Here is a 19,761-nt window from a genome sequence, read left to right on the forward strand (position 1 = left end):
CGGGCACGGACGTCGAGAGCGTAGTGCGAGGCGAAGGTAGATGTGGAGGACCAGACGGCTGCAGCGCATATGTCCTCTATAGGGATGCCTTTCATGAAGGCAGACGAGGTAGCCACGGCTCTGGTTGAGTGGGCTCGTATATGTTGAGGGATTGGTTGCTTTGCCAGCTGGTAACAGAGTTCGATGGCAGCAACAATCCATTTGGAGAGTCTCTGGGTAGATATTCTGCTGCCCTTATTATGGGTAGCGTAGGTGACAAAGAGTCTAGGGTCTTTACGGATTTGGCGGGTTCTGTCTATGTAGAAGGCTAGGGCTCTCCGTGCATCCAAGTTGTGGAGTGCCCTTTGTCCCGCGTCCGCGGGGTGCTGGAAGAAGGCTGGTATAGTGGACTGTCTTCCTAGGTGAAAGGTAGAGACGACCTTGGGTAGGAAGGTCGGGTCAGGTCGGAGGACCACCGTACTGTTATGAAATATCGTATACGGTGGGTCTGCTCTGAATGCGCAGATGTCACTGGCCCTCTTGCCTGTGGTGAGGGCCGTAAGTAGTGCCGTCTTCCATGACAGCAGGTGTAGTGGGATGGAGGCCATGGGCTCGAAGGGTGGTTTCATGAGTTGGCTCAGGACTAGGGACAGGCTCCAGGTGGGTAGAACTTGTTTGATTGGTGGGTGTAGGCGAATGATGCCCTTGAGGAAAGCTCTGGTCGCGTGGTGAGAGAATACCGTTGTGCCATCGATGCGGGGGTGGAAGGCAGAGATGGCTGCCAGGTGTACCTTCAGGGAAGAATACGACAGACCCGCTCTGGATAGCGTTAAGGTGTAAGTTAGTACCTGAGGTATAGTGGCGAGGTTGGGGTCGAAGTTGTGCTGTGAGGCATAGTGTGAGAAGCGTTTCCACTTAAATAGATAGGATTTCCTAGTAGATGGTTTTCTGGAGTTCACTAGGACCTGACGGACCTCCGGAGGGAAGTCTAGAAACTGATTCTCCAGGCTGTTAATTTGAGCGATGCCGGGTTGTGGTGAAGGACCCTGCCGCCCTGTTGAGAGAGGAGATCCCGTGTTTGAGGGAGCTGGATGAAGGTATTGTTGGACAGGAGCAGCAAGGTCGTAAACCAGGGTTGGCGCGGCCACCATGGAGTTATGAGGATGCAGTTTGTGTGGTCTACCTGAATCTTCTGTAGAACTCTGGTGATAAGTGGAATGGGCGGAAAGAGGTAGTGGAGTGTTCCTTTCCAAGTTTGTATGAAGGCATCCCCCCTGGAGAGGTGGGATGGAGGACCTCTCATGTAGAAGCGGGTGCATTGGGCATTTGACGGTGAAGCAAATACATCTATCTTCGGTTGTCCGAAGATGCTGAATATCTGTCTGATGTATCGGCTGTTGATAGACCACTCGTGGTTGTTGGTGGAGTGGCGGCTCAGGGCGTCTGCCTGGGTGTTCTCGGCCCCTGGTAGGTGTACGGCCGTGAGGAAGATGCCCTGGCTTATGCTCCAGTGCCACAGGGCTAGGGCTCTCTTGCAGAGTCTGACGGAGGCGGTGCCGCCCTGCCTGTTGATGTAAAAGACTGTGGCGATGTTGTCGGAGGTGACCTGGACGTGCTGGTTCCTTAGCGATGGGAGGAAGGACCGCAAAGCCTTGTGCACTGCGATGAGCTCCAGGCAGTTTATGTGGAGAGAGCGTTCGTAGTCTGTCCACTGGCCCTGCACCGTGAGGTCTTCCAAGTGGGCTCCCCATCCCCAGTTGGAGGCATCTGTGGTTACAATCACCGAGGGCGGTGTCTGCTTGAATGGCATGCCCTTGTAGAGGTGATGTTCCTTGGTCCACCATTTGAGGGATGGTACAATGTGTAGTGGAAGGGTGAGCAGTGTGGATTGATGTTGTGTGTGAGGGCGGAAAGTTCTTACGAACCACATTTGGAGGGGACGCATGTGCAGCTTCGCAAACCGCAGAACTGCTGTGGTTGCTGCCATGAGGCCTAACATTCTCTGGAAGGTGAGCGCTGTTTGGGAGCGCTGGGCGATGATAGTGTTGGCCAGTGACATTATGGCGAGTGCCCTGTCCTGAGGTAGGAAAGCCGTTTGTGAGAGCGTGGAGATGTCTGCTCCTATGAATTGGATCCTTTGGGTAGGGACTAGTTTGGATTTTGAGAGGTTGACTAGGAGGCCTAAGGTGGCCAGGGTGGAGAGGGTGGTCGAGACGTCCAGTTGTAGTTGCTCCCTGGAATGGGCGACGATCAGCCAGTCGTCTATGTACGGGAAGATTGATATCTGTTGCTGGCGTAATGTGGCTGCTACTACTGCCATGCACTTGGTGAAGACCCTTGGTGCTGTGGAGAGACCGAAGGGAAGGGAGCAGAACTGGAAGTGCTGCTTCCCTATGGCAAACCTGAGGAATCTTCTGTGATGATGGTTGATTGTAATGTGGAAGTAGGCGTCCTGGAGGTCTATGGACGCCATCCATGCTCGTTCTGGGATGAGCGGGAGGATTGCCTGAAGTGTGACCATACGGAATTTCTTGTAGGTTATGTGTAGGTTGAGTTTGCGGAGGTCGAGAATGGGTCGGAGTCCTCCGTCCTTTTTTGGCACCAGGAAGTACCGGGAGTAGAAGCTGGTGCGATGGTATTGGGGTGGGACTGGTTCTATCGCGCCCTTGTCCAGCAGAGACGCGATTTCCGTCTGCAGGGGTGCGGACGGGGGTGTGGTGAGGAACCGGTGGTGCTTTGGAGTGGACGTAAACTCTATTAGGTAGCCTCTTTGAATGATGGCGAGGACCCAGGCGTCCGATGTTATGGTCCTCCAGGCAGTGTAGAATGGTTGTAGTCGTGTTGATGGGTTTGGCTGATGGAGGGAGACTGGACGGCTCGGGGCAGGGAGGTCAGAGAGACGGTTTGGGTGTGGTTGAAGGTTTCTTGGTTGTTTGGCGTCTGTGTTGAAAGGAAGGCTTGGACTGCGGTGGTTTGCGCTTCCATGGTTCCTGTTGTCGTGGGGATCTGTTCCCTTTGTATTGGTTGGACCTCCAGTTCCTTTGTCGATTGGTTTGGGTCAGAGGTTGGGAGACTCCCAGTCGTCTTGCCCTCTTCCTGCCATCGTCTACAGATGTGAGGATGTCATCTGTAGAGGAGCTAAACAGGCCAAGGCCATCAAAGGGCAAATCTTCAACTTTGTATTTGATGTCTGGTTGGAGGGAGGAGGACCTGAGCCACGCGTGTCTGCGGAGTGCTATGGCTGAGGCCAAGGTTCTGGAGGAACACTGTGCAGCGTGACGGGCAGTGTTGATTTGCTGTTTGGTTACTCTGGCCATCTCCTGCAGGGTCGTGGTGGCTGACTTTTGGGATGCCTCGGGCAGGGATGGTACCAATGCGGCGAGGGAGGTGGTCAGGTTGTGGGTGTATGCGGAGAAGCATGCCATGTAGTTGAGGATTTTGGTTGTGGCTGTAGTGAGGGCGTAAATCTTTCTTCCGATGGTGTCGAGTTTTTTGCCCTCCCGTTCTGGTGGTACCGGGTGTCTAGTCTGCTTCGACTTCGAGGACGAATGTACAATGATCGAGTTCGGAGCCGGGTGGGTGAACAGGAACTTGGAATCAGGTGCGTGTATCTTGTACAGCGCTTCAACCCTCTTGGATGTTGGCGGTACCGATGCCGGTTTGTCCCATGCTTCTTTGAGTGTTTCTAGTAGAACGGGGAGCATTGGGAGAGAAGAGCTGGATGGAAGATCCGCGTGGACTAGATCAAAAACGACGTCCGAGACTCTGGGGGCGTCCGTATTGAGCTTTAGATTTAGCGAGCTTGCCATGTTTGCTACCAGGTCGAGGTAGGATCTTGGGCTTTCAGACGGTGATAAGTCTGCTGGCTTGGCTATGTCGGAGTCTGGGGATTGTAGGTCCGAACCCGAAGAGTGGTCGGAGTCGGAGAGTTCCTCCTCGGATCCGTCGTCGGTTCCTTGAGGTAGGTCGGGCTGAGGTGTTGTCTTGGGAGCCGTGTGTAGGGATTCTAGTGGTGACGGGAGCTTCGGTTCGGCGCCGAGGTCCGTAGGGTCGTCATGGTGAAGCGATTCGATCGAAGCAGTTTGGAGTCTGTGTGTGCGATCTCGGTAGCGCGGAGACTCTTGGTAGCTGTGGTAATGGCGATCATGGGATGGTGATCGTCGGTGCCGTCTTCGGTGCCGTGGGGATGGAGACCTAGATCTCGATGGAGAGTAATAGTAGTGTCTCCCCCTGCGGTGGCTGCGAGAGCGCCGGCGGCTGCGGGACCTGGTGCGGCGGCGACTGCGGGACCTGGTGCGGCGGCGGCTGCGGGACCTGGTACGGCGGCGACTGCGGGACCTGGTGTGTCGGCGACTGCGGGACCTGGTGCGTTTGCGACTGTGAGATCGAGGTCTAGTCAGGGGATCTCTCGGGGTCGAGGGTTCTCTGGTGAGCGCGTGGGCGTCTATCGGCTGTGAGAGATCTACGAATTTAGTGGGGTCGAGAGTGTGGGTCCTAACGGATGCGGTAGAGTGCGTATCCAGCAGCTGGTCTGGTGGGGAATTCGGAATGGACGGCGACTTTGATGAGATGCGGATGATTTCCAACGGAGTGATTGACGGTGTTGCCGTCGACTTCGACGTCGGAGTCTTCGGCATCGATCCGGAGGCAGTGGCGGTCGGGTTCGAGGCCTTCGGTTTGGTGGTCGGGTTCGAGGCCGAGTCGAGAGGGCGGGTCTTATGCTTTTTTGAGCTAGTGCTGCCCGTCGGGTCCGAGTGGGCGGAATCGGAGCGGCGACGCTTTTTGGGGTCGTCCGACTTCTTAGAGTGCTTGCCGGTCTTAGGCTTACAGGGAGTCTGTGCCACGGAAGCTGCCGACTGCGCCTCTCCCACGAGGTGTGGGGAAGATGGCGCGGGTTGTTGTTGTCCGCCACGCGGCATGGCCGGTCGGAGTGAGGTTTCCATGAGGTGGCTCTTGAGTCTCGCGGCGCGGTTCTTGCGGGCCTGTTTGCCAAATTGGCTGCAGTGCACGCAGGAGTCTGGACGGTGTGCCTCTCCAAGGCAGAACAAGCAAAGAGAGTGGCCGTCGGACGAGGGGATTTTTGAGGAGCAGCTGGTACAGCGTTTAAAGATTATCTTGTCCCTTCCTTCCATCCGCCCGGGAGGGGGGGGGGGGGAGGGAGGGGGAAAGTCCAGAAAGATAGTAAGAGGAGGCTTTTTTTTTTTTTTTTTTTATACGATACCAGGAGAAGTAGAAGATGAAGAATTGAAGCGAAGAGAAGGTAGTTGTTGGAGATTGCAATGAAGAAGTTGGAGATCAACGAGGAAGGTGCGATCCGGTCGGCGGTAAGGAAGAAACTGAGTGGCTAAGCACCTCCCCCTTGTCCAGGCATGCGCAGTAGCTGTCTCCTCCCAGGACAAGTGGGAGGCGCGCCAGATCTACGATCAAGATTGCTTTGAACTCTCCGAGGTCGGGGCCAATCCTGCGGATTACCCATATGTGTGAATGCACAGAGACCACGAAGAAGATAAAATGGTTACTGCAGTTTACTTTTAGTCACACAGAGAAGATATTTGTGCTGTGGTGGCAGAAGCTGCCAAAGCAATGGTTTTTCTTTTTAAATCTGTACAAACAATCAGCTCTCAAAAGGCCAATCAGAACCTTTGCTGCGCCAAAGCCTTACATGGTCCTGCCCACTTTCAAAAAACACTTTGCAGGCACCAGGAAAGATGTTTGTAGGCACTATGGCTTCCACAGGCCCAATGTGGGGGAACACTGATCTGTCTTCTAACAGGTGCAGTAAACTGTAGTCCAAATCCTTTTAAACTCTGAACAGTCATTTGGTACAAGCCCTTCAAAACTGGGCCCTGAAACAGACATTAAAATGACACATCAGGATTGATGTGGCGTACTTATTATATAAGCATATAATGTATCCTTAAGTGTTTATTATATAAGAGCCTTGGTTACATAAAAAGGAGGGTTTTAAACTAAATTGTATGGGGGAACAAGACAATAATTCAAAGCCTGGCATGATGCCAATAACTAGAGATAAGAATGCTAAAGTTTTGCACGGAGTGGTACATACACTAGGTAATATTAACCCACAAGTACTGTTGAAATGTTTTAATTATTTTATTGTACTTTGATTTTAACACTGTTATTTTAACTGTTGTTAGCCACCCTGAGCCCGTTAGGTGAGGGTGGGATATAAATGCAATAAAATAAAATGAAATAAATAAAAGTACATAAGAAAATAAAAACCTCAGGGAGCATAAGCATGGATTCCGATGTCTCTACACTAATGTGTGAAGTATGGGAAATAAGCAGGAGGAACTGGTAGTCTTAATACAGGAAGGGGACTATATCCTAATAGGCATTACTGAAACAATGGGATGACACTCACAATTGGAATATTAGGATTAAGGGATACAACTGATTTAAAAGGGACAAATAAGGAAGGGTGGAGATGTAGCACTGTATGTGAAGGAGGTATAAACTTGTGAGGAAATTCGTGAATCTGAGCATGGCAGTTCAGTTGAGAGTCTCTGGGTAAAAATAAAAGGAGAAAGAAATAACAGTGATATTATGGTGGGGGTCTGTTATAGTCTACCAAGTCAAGGCAGAGGTCTTAGACGAGATACTATACTGTCAATCTAGAAGACTGCAGATTTATACCCCATCCTTCTCTCTGAATCAGAGACTCAGAGCAGCTTACAATCTCCTTTATCTTCTCCCCCCACAACAGACACCCTGTGAGATGGGTGGGGCTGAGAGGGCTCTCACAGCAGCTGCCCTTTCAATGACAACTCCTATGATAGCTATGGCTGACCCAAGGCCATTCCAGCAGCTGCAAGTGAAGGAGTGGGGAATTAAACCCAGTTCTCCCAGATAGGAGTCAGCACACTTAACCACTACACCAAACTGGAGGAAGTCTTTCAGGCAGGAAGGCTCAGACCATGGTGAGAAAGGGGGTTGCTTTCGACCCTAATTCCTTCTCCCACTGCTCTAGGTAGAGGGTTTTGGCTTTTGAGAGCCAGGGAAGGTACCTCCTTCCTTTTTTCTCTGAGCTTCTGCTTTTGTCCTCGCCTCAGGCCACTTCCCGTCTACTCTAGTTTATTCTTCCTCGTCCTCTGCTTCTTCTGTCCCAAAATTTCTATCCTCCACCTCCTCCCCCAGTGACTCTTCACACAGGTGGACCCAAAAAGCCGGCTATTGGTGGGATTGGGGTAACACAGAGTGTGCCCAGGTGCTCCAGCGAAGGAGCTATCCACCCCGCTGAGTAGCTGTCAGCATCCTACTTTCTCTCCCTTGCAGGACTCGCTGTGGTGTCCTCCTGCTGCCCCCAAAGGGGAGGCTGAGCCCGGGCCCCAGCTGGGGTCTGGACACATCTACTTTCCTGGCTGTTTGAAAGCAAAACAAAAACCAAACTCAGTTCTGGAACATGGATGCTTTGGAAGATGGATATTATGGCATTGTATCCTACTAAGGTCCCTATCCTCCCCTGTATTCACACCAAAATCTCCAGGATTTTCCCAAACTTGAAACCCTAGCACTGAGGTAAATATTGGGAGGCGATTCTAAAACTGAATATAGTTGTACTACCACAGTCTTGACAATTTGACTTATTTTGGTAACATTCTCACTTACTTTCTTCAGAAGTAAGGTCTGGATACACCTCCGCTAAAGCAGCTCTCAGACGGCGTTCATCAACAAATGGCAACAGAGCAACACCTACAAAGAACAAGGCATTACATCCCATGTTTTCTCCCATTGTCAGGAAAGAAAGGATAACAGTGACAGGAGACTTTGGGAATAGTAGGCCTATGTGGTTTCACAGCTCACTGATGTCACAGGATGTAAATGGCACTGACTTCCACAGTGGAAAAACAGGACAGAAGCGCCCAGTGAATGCAGTTAATGCCTTGGATCAAAGAAAACATTTCCACCAACTGAAGGCTTTTCACCAATAGATCACCACTTCCTCATACCTCCTCCTGTTGTAGCCCTACCCCCTTGTAGAACAGGCCGCTCGAGGAGGTCACGAAGCCTCCTACACTTTCACCTTTCTGCAGAATGTGCAGAACAGAAATGTTGAGGACGGCATTTGTATAAAATAATTAGAACTACAGTAGAACAGAACAGTCCGGAAGTGCACCTTTTTATTTTATTTAATATACAAACACAAAGACAGAAAAGTGACAACCATGGTGGCAGGCCTGCACAGAAAGCTTCTTCCTTTTGGGAGGTCACCTTTTTAATGAAAGAAGATTGTAGTCTGCAACTATTATTGTAGACGTCACCTGCTTTTAATGCATTGTCTTAGAAGTCTACTTTCTGCCATGTTTGTGGTGTTATGGTCAGATGGTTTATTGCTTTAATTCTTTTCTAATTCTGTAAGCTTAGTCCTATTGGTTGTCTGATATTCTGTCATTCCCCTGGAGACTCGGTGAGAAAGGCAGGGTAGAAGTAAAAATAAATGCCCTCACTCAATACTGTTCCCAAGGGAGTAGCAGTTGGGAGGTAGGACTTTGAATTGCAACTGGAGAGGAGAGGCAAGAAAGGTATTCTCCGCTGAATGAAACCCCTCTATCAATGGAAATGCCCCCATGTGAACCCTACATTAAGCTGTGCAAACTGGAAACCAAAAGCAAAAGCTCACAGGCAACTGCTGTAAAAATATGTGTATTTGTATTTTTACAAAATTTTGAAGTGCTTAAATTTAATAGTGCTATTTTTACAAAATCATTAATACATGGGCTATATGCAAACAGCCTACAAATGCTCTATTTAGACTCCAATTTTTGCAGCAGTTGTCTGTGAGTGTTTGCTTTCTCTTCTCTCCCCAGCACCAAAATAAAAAATGGCAACTTCCTATGAACTATTTATTTTATTGAGAAGCACTTAAATCCATAACCTGTCCCTGCACACTATTCATACTTCCAGCATTAATTCTTTCAAGCCGGTCAATCTATAAAATCAACAAGAATATCTGAAGTAGCTTACTTATGGAGATAAGATAGAATCACAACATTACATTTGAGTTTCTGTATAAATGTTCCATCCATTGCCTCTTAAAACTATATATTTCTTACAAGAATCATATCACACCTTTCTGCCATGCAGAATGGGCTCAAAATATTAAATTAAAACAATACAGCACATTTTTTAAAAAATCTGATAAGCACTGCCGTGCGATTTCCTAGTTTATCTAGGAAATTTCCTGGTTCACCTAGTTGTCTAGAGATATGCATTTTCAGTCAAAGACAATACAGAGCACAATTTAGCCAAAGTTAATAGGAGCTTATTTATGATAATAAGCCACCAAAAAAAATGAAGGCAAGTCAGTGGGGCTTCAAGTTGTTGTGCCTATGGGTTTCTGTATCAAGATAAAAATACAAAAAAAAATCTCAAGATGAAAATACAAAAAATGAGGATAAGTTATTTCTTTCTAGTTTAGCCAACACAGATGTTCTTACAACTGTAAAAACGCCTCAAAGCATCTCTAAAATAGGTGAAGAGAAGATACAACAAACTGATATAAAGGCAAAGCTCTGTTACATAAAGAATGAATTCATTTTAGTGAATATGTTTTAGACAGAATATTGAAAATAGTGAATGTAATAGTTTCAGACAGACAAACTGCCAAGCCAAGGCCAACTGGTTCAGCCATCTGTCCTTGCTTTTTAAACTTGACAATAAAATCATATAACAAAAAATCACTTGGGCTTGGGCAGGAAACCTATTTATGAAATAATCTCTTTCCTCTTTTGTTCAAATTATTTTAAAGATCACCTGAACAAGTATTAAGACTTTGGCTGTGAAAAACCTCCAATATTACCTTGCCAAGCGAATTTCTTTCCATTCAGATCAATAGCAAAATCTTCAGGGTAGAAGTCAATTATACTTGATTCCTAAGTTTAATGAAAAGAACATTACAACAACCTCAAAATGTATGCAGTTCTGGATGATGCTATTTGATTCTTTCCTCCCTTTTGAGTGCAGGTTGAAATGAACAGCAGTTCACAGGTATTTTCAAAATCTAACAAGGTAATTACACTCCTGAAGTTTTTACAGGACATCTGAAACCTTGAGCGCTTCCAGCAGACATCAGTCTGGATGCCCCACAAGACCATAGCTAAACAAACCTAAGCACAGTTTGGTGCATTGTCTGAGCTGACAACTCTGGTTTATAATCTGCTAGCAAATCAGAAGCCATAAAGTGGGTTTACAAACCATGGTTTATCAAAACCACTGAATGGACAAAAGTCTGACTCACAGTTATTGTTTAAAGCTGTCTCAGATCACACATTCCACTCCCACCCTGTAGCAGATCTCCTTCCTCCCCAATAAGCAGCAGTTGTTATAAGTCAACACATACTCTTTATCTACAGGGCTTCTATTTATCTGTGGGCTTCTATCCGGCTCATGAAGAAGTGCCTGTCATCTGCTTCCTTCTCCCTCACCTAGAATCACAGAGTTGGAAGGGACCTCCAGGGTCACCTAGTCCAATCCCCTGCACAATGCAGGAAACTCACAAACACCTCCCCCTAAATTCACAGAATCTTCATTGCTGTCAGATGGCCATCCAGCCTCTGTTTAAAAACCTCCAAGGAAGGAGAGCTCACCACCTCCTGAGGAAGCCTGTTCCACTGAGGAATCGCTCTAACGGTCAGGGAGTTCTTCCTAATGTTGAGCCAGAAACTCTTTTGATTTAATTTCAACCCACTGAAATTCTGGGGCCACAGAAAACAATTCCACACCATCCTCTCTACATGACAGCCCTTCAAGTACTTGAAGATGGTGATCATATCACCTCTCAGCCATCTCTTCTCCAGGCTAAACATCCCCAGCTCCTTCAACCTTTCCTCATAGGATTTGGTCTCCAGACCCCTCACCATCTTCATCGCCCTCCTCTGGACCCATTCCAGTTTGTCTATATCCTTCTTAAAATGTGGTGCCCAAAACAGGCAACACAATACTCCAGGTGAGTTATTACCAGAGCAGAGTAGAGTAAACCTGCTTCCTTTGTCACCATTTTTATATTTCTTTCGTGTGATGCAGTCAAGCAAAGCAGCCTCTGGCTCATTCCCTTTCCCCCCTTTCCTCCTCCCCCAAGAGGAGGAGCCCCAGCCAATGAAAGAACTTGGCTCTGTAGCTCTGCTGTGTGATTGAGAGAAGATGATGATGATATTGGATTTATATCCCACCCTCCACTCCGAAGAGTCAGAGCGGCTCACAATCTCCTTTACCTTCCTCCCCCACAACAGACACCCTGTGAAGTGGGTGGGGCTGGAGAGGGCTCTCACAGCAGCTGCCCTTTCAAGGACAACCTCTGCCAGAGCTATGGCTGACCCAAGGCCATGCTAGCAGGTGCAAGTGGAGGAGTGGGGAATCAAACCTGGTTCTCCCAGATAAGTCCACACACTTAACCACTACACCAAACTGGTTAAGAGTCTGGCAAGCTACAGTTCTCTCAATCAAAGCTCTAGCTGTGCCAGGCTCTCTCAATTGCACAGCAGAGCTACAGATCTAAGTTTCTCCATTGGCTAAGGCTCCTCCTCCCTTGGGGAAGAGGGAATGAGCCAGAGGCTGCTTTGCTTAGCAGCCTTAATTGCAGTTGGGAGTAAGCAGCGAAGTGGTTAAGTTTGCGGGTGACACTAAATTGTTCAGGGTGGTAAGAACCAGAGAGGATTGTGAGGCAGTCCAAAGAGATTTGTCAAGGCTGGTCGATTGGGCTTCAACATGACAAATGAGGTTAAATGTGGCCAAGTGCAAAATAATGCACATTGAGGCCAAAAGTCCAAACTATAAATACATGTTGATGGGGTCTGAATTGGCGGAGATTGGCCAAGAGAGAGATCTTGGGGTCATAGTAGATAACTCACTGAAAATGTCAAGACAGTGTGAGACTGCAATAAAAAAAGCCAACGCCATACTGGGAATTATTAGGAAAAGAATTGAAAACAAATCAGTTAGTATCATAATGCCCCTGTATAAATCGATGGTTTGGCCTCATTTGGAGTACTGTGTACAATTCTGGTCACCACACCTCAAAAAAGATACTGAAGCACTGGAAAAAGTGCAGAAAAGGGCAAATAGAATGATTAAAGGGTTGGAACACTTTCCCTATGAAGAAAGGTTAAAGTGCTTGGGGCTCTTTAGCTTGGAGAAATGTCGACTGAGGGGTGACATCATAGAGGTTTACAAGATTATGCATGGGATAGAGAATGTAGAGGAAGAAGTACTTTTCTCCCTTTCTTACAATACAAGAACTTGTGGAAACTCAATGAAACTGCTGAGCAATTGTGTTAGAATGGGTAAAGGAAGTACTTCTTCACCCAAAGGGCAATTAACACATGGAATTCACTGCCACAGAAGGTGGTGTCGACTACAAGCATAGACAGCTTCAAGAGGGGATTGGATAAACATATAGAGCTGAGGTCCAGCAGTGTATGGACCAGTGATGCTCTGTATTCTTGGTGCTTGGGGGGGCACAGTGGGAGGGCTTCTAGTGTCCTGGCCCCATTGGTGGACTTCCTGATGGCGCCTGGTTTTTTTGGCCATTGTGTGACACAGAGTGTTGGACTGGATGGGCCATTGGCCTGATCCAACATGGCTTCTCTTATGTTCTTATATTCTTATGCAGGGGAGAAATACAAAAAGCAGCTTTAAGACCAATACAGTTTTATTAAAGGTAAGTGTTTTCTGCCTCGCTACAGAGTGTGTGTAGGTGCTGTTAAGCTTGTTTCGTCAGGGCTGTCCTATGTGCAACAGGGTTCCCTCTCCCTTTTCACTGCATTCATGCCCTCATGATCCAGCCTTTCTCAGTAGGAAAGTAGTGCGAACTATTTAGATGAGGAATAACAAACCACCAGTGAGGTGAATTAGGCTGAGAGCATGTGTCCAGCAGACTGAGGATTTTGAACCCAGGCTTCCCAGACAGTAGGCTGATACTGACTACTGTACATTGCTGTCTCTCTGTTCTTGCACTGCCTCATAGGAGCTGAAGTTATTTTTCTGGGGAAGACTATAGTTTTGTAGATAAACACAGCCCTCAGTCTGTGTCATGGTGCCTTCACATCTTGTTAAAGAGCACATAAAACAACTTATGTAGAAAAGCTCACAATGCTCAGCCATTTCATGTCTTCTTAGGTGCTAGGGCCCAGAGCATAGATCATGAAATTTCTGTAATGAATGTCACTAAATCACACGTAAGTTTGCAACTTACAGATACGCACCTGAATAGCATACTCAAGATTGCTACAGAACAGATATTGTCTCCAGATTTTGATGCAATAATTCAGAGCAAAAGGTGTCAGTTATCAGAGACTGTTAAAACAAAATTCTGCAAGCCTGCTAATGTTTTAAGCATGGTTTAAGTACAAAAATAATAATCTTTAGTTGTGTTTGTCTGTGCCCTGTAAAGTTTAAATCTCCACTAACTGGCATTATGTTTTATGACACACATGGCCAGGCCAGGTTTCATTTATGTCAGATCCGGCCCACATAACAAATGAGTTTGACACCCCTGATCAGCTTGCGCTAACTAGCCATCAACTGGAGAATATTCTAAATTCAAAACCAGTATTCTCCCCCCCCCCCAAGTCAACTCCCCCCAACAAAAAAACCCTCACTAAATAGTTTTTGCTGACTCTTACTCATAACACTTTAGGCATTAGCAACTCTGTCTACTGGCTTTTCAGGATTCTTGAAAGGCATCATCAGTGTGTCCCTGTAACTTTGGGGAAAACTGGGCAGGCAAGCTGAGAATTCTGCCATGCTACTTCTGACATACTTTGGTGTTCCACAAAAAATAAAAAGGATGCAACACTGGGAGAGCAAGTCCTTCAATAGCATTGGAGCCTAGAAAATGTTTTGCTTACAGATTCAAAAAGGGAGGAAGGACAGAACATTTTCTGTCTATCTGTCCTTTTATTTAGCAAGTTTATTAAGCAGAACATGTAACATTTGTTTCCTTTATGGTTGGACACAGGCAGGGAGATCAAATTAGGACACGCTTTTTACCGGCGATCACAAGAAATCTAGTGGACACTCCAGTTTCCTGTCACTCAGCCTAGAATAGCCCTTCCCTAGACTGGCTTCTTTAAGACCTGGGTCACTCAGTCAAGTGCTAAATGCTAAGATCACTCAGTTACTGAAGGGCATAGGCTAGCCTGATGAGCGTCTGAGCCTTAGAAAAATGTCTACATGAATGACCACTTATGGACAGTAATAACTAGTCCTTCCCTGAGCAAATGTTAATTCTCATCTCAGTTGGGAGCTCATCAACATTACTGAAAGCCACAGATAGTAGTCTCTGTCAAGCACGCTCATTTCTGTACTGCATTTTGCTATGCAGAGAGCAGGACATCAGCTCTCCATTTCTCCCCCCTTATTTACAGCCAGAGAGCAAGTAGAAAAACCATCTGGCCCTGAGATGTTTATGTTACAGACTGGCCATTAGTACCTTCAAGTTGCCTCTCCCACGGTTTCACACAGACAATCCTTATCTCTCCCCAAAGTGTGAGAAGGTTTGATGTTTCCAATAGCCTAAAATTCCTTAGTAATAAAATAGACAGTTGCTTAGTAACCTTTGAACCTGTGACTCCAGTATGCATCTGTATTGTAACCTTTGATGATATCCTATACAGTAACCGTGTAACTGTTTGTACTCCATTACTCCCAAGGCTTGTGTCCTTGGTACAGCTTCTGAGTTTCTAACAATAAACCTACTTTTGATTTAAAACAAAGGACTTGGTTATTGAGAAATATCGGCGCTTGACAGTCTCAAGCTGTGCAACCAGTAATGGCTACACTCACCACAATTCTGGATGCCATCTCTCTCCAGTCATACCTTATCATACCAGGTCAAGTCCTTACCACTTGTTTTGAGCACTAGCTCCAAGAGGCTTAACTAGATTGGGGGTAAACTAGAAGAGCCATTTTGTACAAGTATAGATTGTAAGTCTGTCTTGAGTGGATGAATACCTACATTCTTCAGGATAGGCTGGGGTTGGCAAGAAAACACACTAAAACAAGCATTCATGTTTCACCCAAATGAAAAGGAAACGTTCAAAGCATTTTTTTTTTTACCGGATCAGTCATAAGTTTTCGCCAAGACGGTGGGAGAAAGTTACCACTGGCTGCTGGAAATACCCCCATAAGTTGCTCCAGAGGTTTGAACTGTCAAAAATAAAAACCATCAGCGATAGGTACCTTGAACCTCCAAAACAATTTGTTAACTCAAATCAGTTATAAGGTAAGCTGTAAATCCTACCGGTTTTGTTCCCTTTTCAAAGTCAGAGGGCATGTCTGCAATTGCTTCAAAATCGGAAGCAAACGGGGCATAGTGGAAAGGATAATACCATTTCCAGGAGGCACATCCCTAGTTTTCAAAAAGCAAGAAGAATCCAAATTAGACATATAAGATAGAGCGACAACTTATTGCTGTAGGGTCTAAGAAGCACTGGAAGGCATCGGTTATCATTGGAGACTAGCTCTTCATTGGAGACTAGCTCTTCATTGGAGACTAGCTCTTCATCACACAGACCAGTTAAATACTAAAATGGCAGAGGTTCAAGGTTACTGCCAACTCAGTTGTAATTACTTGACTAATTTTAAAGTTGTCGCTCTTTGCTCTGCAAGCAGCACAGGAACTGTACGCTGAAAATGCAGCCATTCTGTCTACGAAACAGTCGAATATAGAGTACACTGTAGAGATACTTGAACACCTGCCAGTTTGCCTCACTTCTGGTTTCCCAAGTGGTGATCAGACAGCCAAGTAATCCACAGGCTGTTCAGCTGTTCACAAACTGTCTACATTTGCAGGAACAGACTATTTGCAGCCATCGGGTAACTGCTGGGAGTCAGCTTCTAATCTCCTGCTCAGGAAATTTTGCTCAGTACCAAACGCAGTTTAGAGCCAGTTCCCAAATGATCGGCTGTTAGTTGGCGTCTTCTGATATTTCCATCCTGGAAATGCTGCTGCCTTCCCAGACTTGCTGAATTATAGCATACTTGGGGTGGGGTCACTGATCAGAAGCCCACCTGATTTCCTTTCTTTCTTCCTTATACCAAACTACAGAAAAAAGGAAAGAAACAAGCTGTTTCTCCTCTCCTTTAAAGAGAAGCTCAGAAGCATTGTTTCTGTCCTTGCCCAGTTTTTTTGGGGGGGGAGGGGGGATCTTTTGCCCCAACTAAGCTTGGGGGCAGGAAGGAATAAGCTCTTTCTCTTCCTCACTTTTCCCATACAGAGATTATAGACCACTTTTGTCCCTACTAGATTGAGGGGCGAGGGGGGAGAAACCAACTCTTTCTACTCTCTCCTGGGCAACTTCACTTCTGAAGCTGCTGTGGTGCTGAGCAGGTGAGGTCAGAACCAAACTCCCAGTTAATTCTCCCATCACTTGGCTTCTAACCAAGGGGCAGCTGCAAACTGATACAAGCTGAACATATCCCTAATGGGATCAGTTGCTCATGAGTGCTCAATTGGGTAACTCAGGGTACTCAATAGGCTCACCTGGAAATTTGCAGCATCCCTAGTACAGTGTACTACACTTAAATTACAAAGTTTCATATCAATAAAAATGCAGATATTGCCATACCTCTGATTAACTTTCATATAAATCTCTAAGGTAAACCACCAAAATTTTGGCCATTCCGAAGCACCAGTTTGGTGTAATGGTTAAGTGTGTGGACTCTTATCTGGGAGAACCGGGTTTGATTCCCCACTCCTCCACTTGCACCTGCTGGAATAGCCTTGGGTCAGACATAGCTATGGCAGAAGTTGTCCTTGAAAGGGCAGCTACTGTGAGAGCCCTCTCAGCCCCACCCACCTTGGTGTCTGTTGTGGGGGAGGAAGATAAAGGAGATTGTGAACCGCTCTGAGATTCGGAGTAGAGGGTGGGATATAAATCCAACATCATCATCTTCTTCTTTTCAGCCTCTGTGTCACGTTCTCAGGGTGCAGGCAGGCAGGAGTCCAAAGTCAGTCCAAGGTCGAAGTCCAGGAAGTTAAGCAGGAGCCAAGGCACCAATGCAGAATCACAAACCGGAATCAGAAGTCAATGTCCAAAAGCCAAAAGGTCAGGGTGCCAAGGAAATCAAGCAGGTCAGGATCAGGAAGGAGCATGGATGCAAGCCAGAGAAGAGACTTGTTGCTTCCACAAGGTTACCACGTCCAGGGTGGGAGCTATATGGGCGTTTCAATCAGCCTGCTCCCTGGGTGGCAGTGACTCTGCTAGAACTCAGGGCTGAGAGATCTGAAACATCGGTGTGCCTCACGTCTTCACTCTGAAAGTTCTTTACGGAGTCTGCTTCAAACTCTTGAGATGGGAGGAAGAGAGCTTGGAGGAGATTGATCGTCAACAGCTGACACTGGTGCCTGGAGAGTGATTGATGGGCCAGTTGCTGTTTGTTCAGGTGAAGAACTGGCTGGCAACTCTTCCAGGTCTGTCAACCCTTTCAGCTCCTCGTCAGGGCTCATGACACTATCCCCCCCCCCACAGGACCCGCCCCACAGATGGGCTAGGCCGGTCAGGGTAGGCCGTGTGGAACTGTTGCACGAGGTCAGGGGCATGTAGGTTGTCCACAGGTTCCCAGGAACAGTCCTCGAGGCCATAGCCTTCCCAGTTCATGAGGTACTGGAGGACCTCGTATTCCTCTTCGTCATCAATCAGGACAGGAGGAGGTGGCGCTGGAGGCAGCAGTCGGATGGGATCCAGTGGTATAGCAGGAACAAGGAGGGACCGATGGAAGACCAGGTGGATGCGGAGGGTGGCCGGCAGCTGTAGCTGGAAAGCAATGGGGTTGATTTGGTCCATGATCAGGTAAGGCCCAACAAAGCGAAGGTCCAGCTTGCGAGACTGGCCAGGACGACACAGGTAACAGGTGGAGAGCCAGATGTGGTCCCTGGGCTACAGTGGGGGACCCACCTGTCGCTTTTGGTTGGAGGCTGTCTTATAGGCCTCTTTAGCCTGTAGGAGCTGCTCTCGGAGGAAGTCCTGGAGAGCCTGGAGTTCCTGCAGGTGCACATCAGTGGCAGGAACTGCTGTGGAGGGGCAGGACTGCGGGGAAGAAGCGAGGATGCATGTATGGCGTTGTTGTAGACAAACTCGGCCGGGGTAGCAAGGCGGCCAGTCATCCTGCTGGTAGCTGGTGTAACAACCCAGGTATTGTTCCAGTGTGGTGTTGGTGCATTTGGTCTGCCATCCGTTTGGGGATGGTACGCTGAGGACGAATGCACCTGGGTGCCTAAGCTGGAGTGCAGGGCTTGCCAGAATCGGGAGGTGAACTGAGGACCTCGGTCTGAGATCAAGTGCGCCAGGAGCCCGTGCAGGCAAAAGACATGCTGGAGGTAGAGCTGGGCTGTTTCAGGAGCCGTGGGCGGCTTGGGACATGGAACAAAGTGAGCCATCTTGGTGAAGAGGTCCACCATCACCAGAATGCAAGTGTGCCCCTTGGACCTCGGGAGCTCAGTGATAAAGTCCAGGGAGACGGTGTCCCAGGGTCCTGCAGGTGTGGGTAGGCAATGCAAAAGCCCTGGGGGCTTGGCTGGTACATCCTTGGCCCCCCAGCAGACCTCATAGGAACCGACATAGCGGGCCACGTCAGCACAGACGCGAAGCCACCAGAACTCCCACGTGAGCAGGTGCAGGGTCTTGTGTTGGCCGAAGTGCCCCGCAGGTGGGGAGTCATGAGTCAGGTGGAGCACGTTGGTCTGGATGGGCCCCGGAGGCATGTAATGCTGCCCATGGTGCAGGAGGAGACCTTGGCGGGTAGAAAGGTTCCCGGTCGGGTCGTCTTGCACGTCCAGGAGGCATTGCTGAGCCCAGGGGTCTTGGGCCTGGCTGGCCTGGATGTCTGCAGCCAAGGTCGGGCGAGTCGTGGTGGCAGTGAAGACCGAGGGTGCAAGGATGAGCCCAGTTGCGGTCTCCTCCATTAGAGGCACAGCGTACTCCGGTTTTCGGGAGAGGGCGTCCGCTTTCCGGTTCTGGTTCTACGGGATGTAGGTGATCCGGAAGTCAAACCGGGAAAAGAAGAGGGACCACCGGATCTGACGCTGGGTGAGGCGTTGAGCAGTCTGTAGATGCTCCAGGTTCCGATAGTCAGTCAGGACCTGGATGGGGTGTCGGGTCCCTTCAAGGTGATGCCTCCAAACCTCGAAAGCAGTCTTGATGGCCAGGAATAAATTAAAATGTCATCTAAATAAATGATCACAAAGCAGTTGAGCAGATCACGGAAGATGTCGTTCATCAGCCTTTGGAAGACAGCAGGGGCGTTGATCAGGCCAAAGGGCATCACGAGATACTTGTACTGGCCATAGCAGGTCCCGAAAGCTGTCTTCCATTCGTCTGCTGCGTGGATCCGCACCAAGTTGTATGCGCCCCAGAGGTCCAGCTTGGTATAGACCTGGGCCCCCTTAAGGCGATGCAGTAGTTCTGGGATCAGTGGCAAAGGGTAGCGGTCCCGGACAGAGATTTTGTTAAGGGCCCGGTAGTCAACGCAGGGCCGGAACTCACCACCTTTCTTCTTGACAAAGAGAACAGGGGTGGAATGCGGGGACATGGATGGCCGGATGAAACCCCGTTCCAGATTTTTGGTGAGGAAGTCCCGCAGGACTGCTAGCACCGGTTCAGACATGGGGTAAAGCCACCCCATAGGCAGGGGTGCCCCTGGTACCAAACGGATGGTGCAGTCATAAGGCCAGTGTGGGGGGAGCTGGTCAGCCCCTTTTCCTCAAAGACATCTGCAAAGTCTGTGTAGGCCAGGGAAAGTAGAGGATCAGCAGCTGGGGCGGCA

General features: G+C 48.2%; 1 protein-coding gene across 1 annotated transcript in view; it reads right to left on the bottom strand.

Moving 5' to 3' along the window:
- XRN2 (5'-3' exoribonuclease 2) overlaps positions 1 to 19,761 on the bottom strand; it is a 177,901-nt gene that overhangs the window by 65,667 nt on the left and 92,473 nt on the right. The window contains exons 18-21 of the mRNA XM_060253565.1: positions 15,239 to 15,346; positions 15,055 to 15,144; positions 9,800 to 9,872; positions 7,609 to 7,692 (exon numbers count right to left, since the gene is read on the bottom strand). Of these exons, the coding sequence (XP_060109548.1) occupies positions 7,609 to 7,692; positions 9,800 to 9,872; positions 15,055 to 15,144; positions 15,239 to 15,346 (355 nt within the window). The remainder of the gene's footprint in view (positions 1 to 7,608; positions 7,693 to 9,799; positions 9,873 to 15,054; positions 15,145 to 15,238; positions 15,347 to 19,761) is intronic.

This window comes from Heteronotia binoei, chromosome 14, assembly GCF_032191835.1.
Source record: "Heteronotia binoei isolate CCM8104 ecotype False Entrance Well chromosome 14, APGP_CSIRO_Hbin_v1, whole genome shotgun sequence".
In the NCBI taxonomy this organism is placed as follows: Eukaryota; Metazoa; Chordata; class Lepidosauria; order Squamata; family Gekkonidae; genus Heteronotia; species Heteronotia binoei.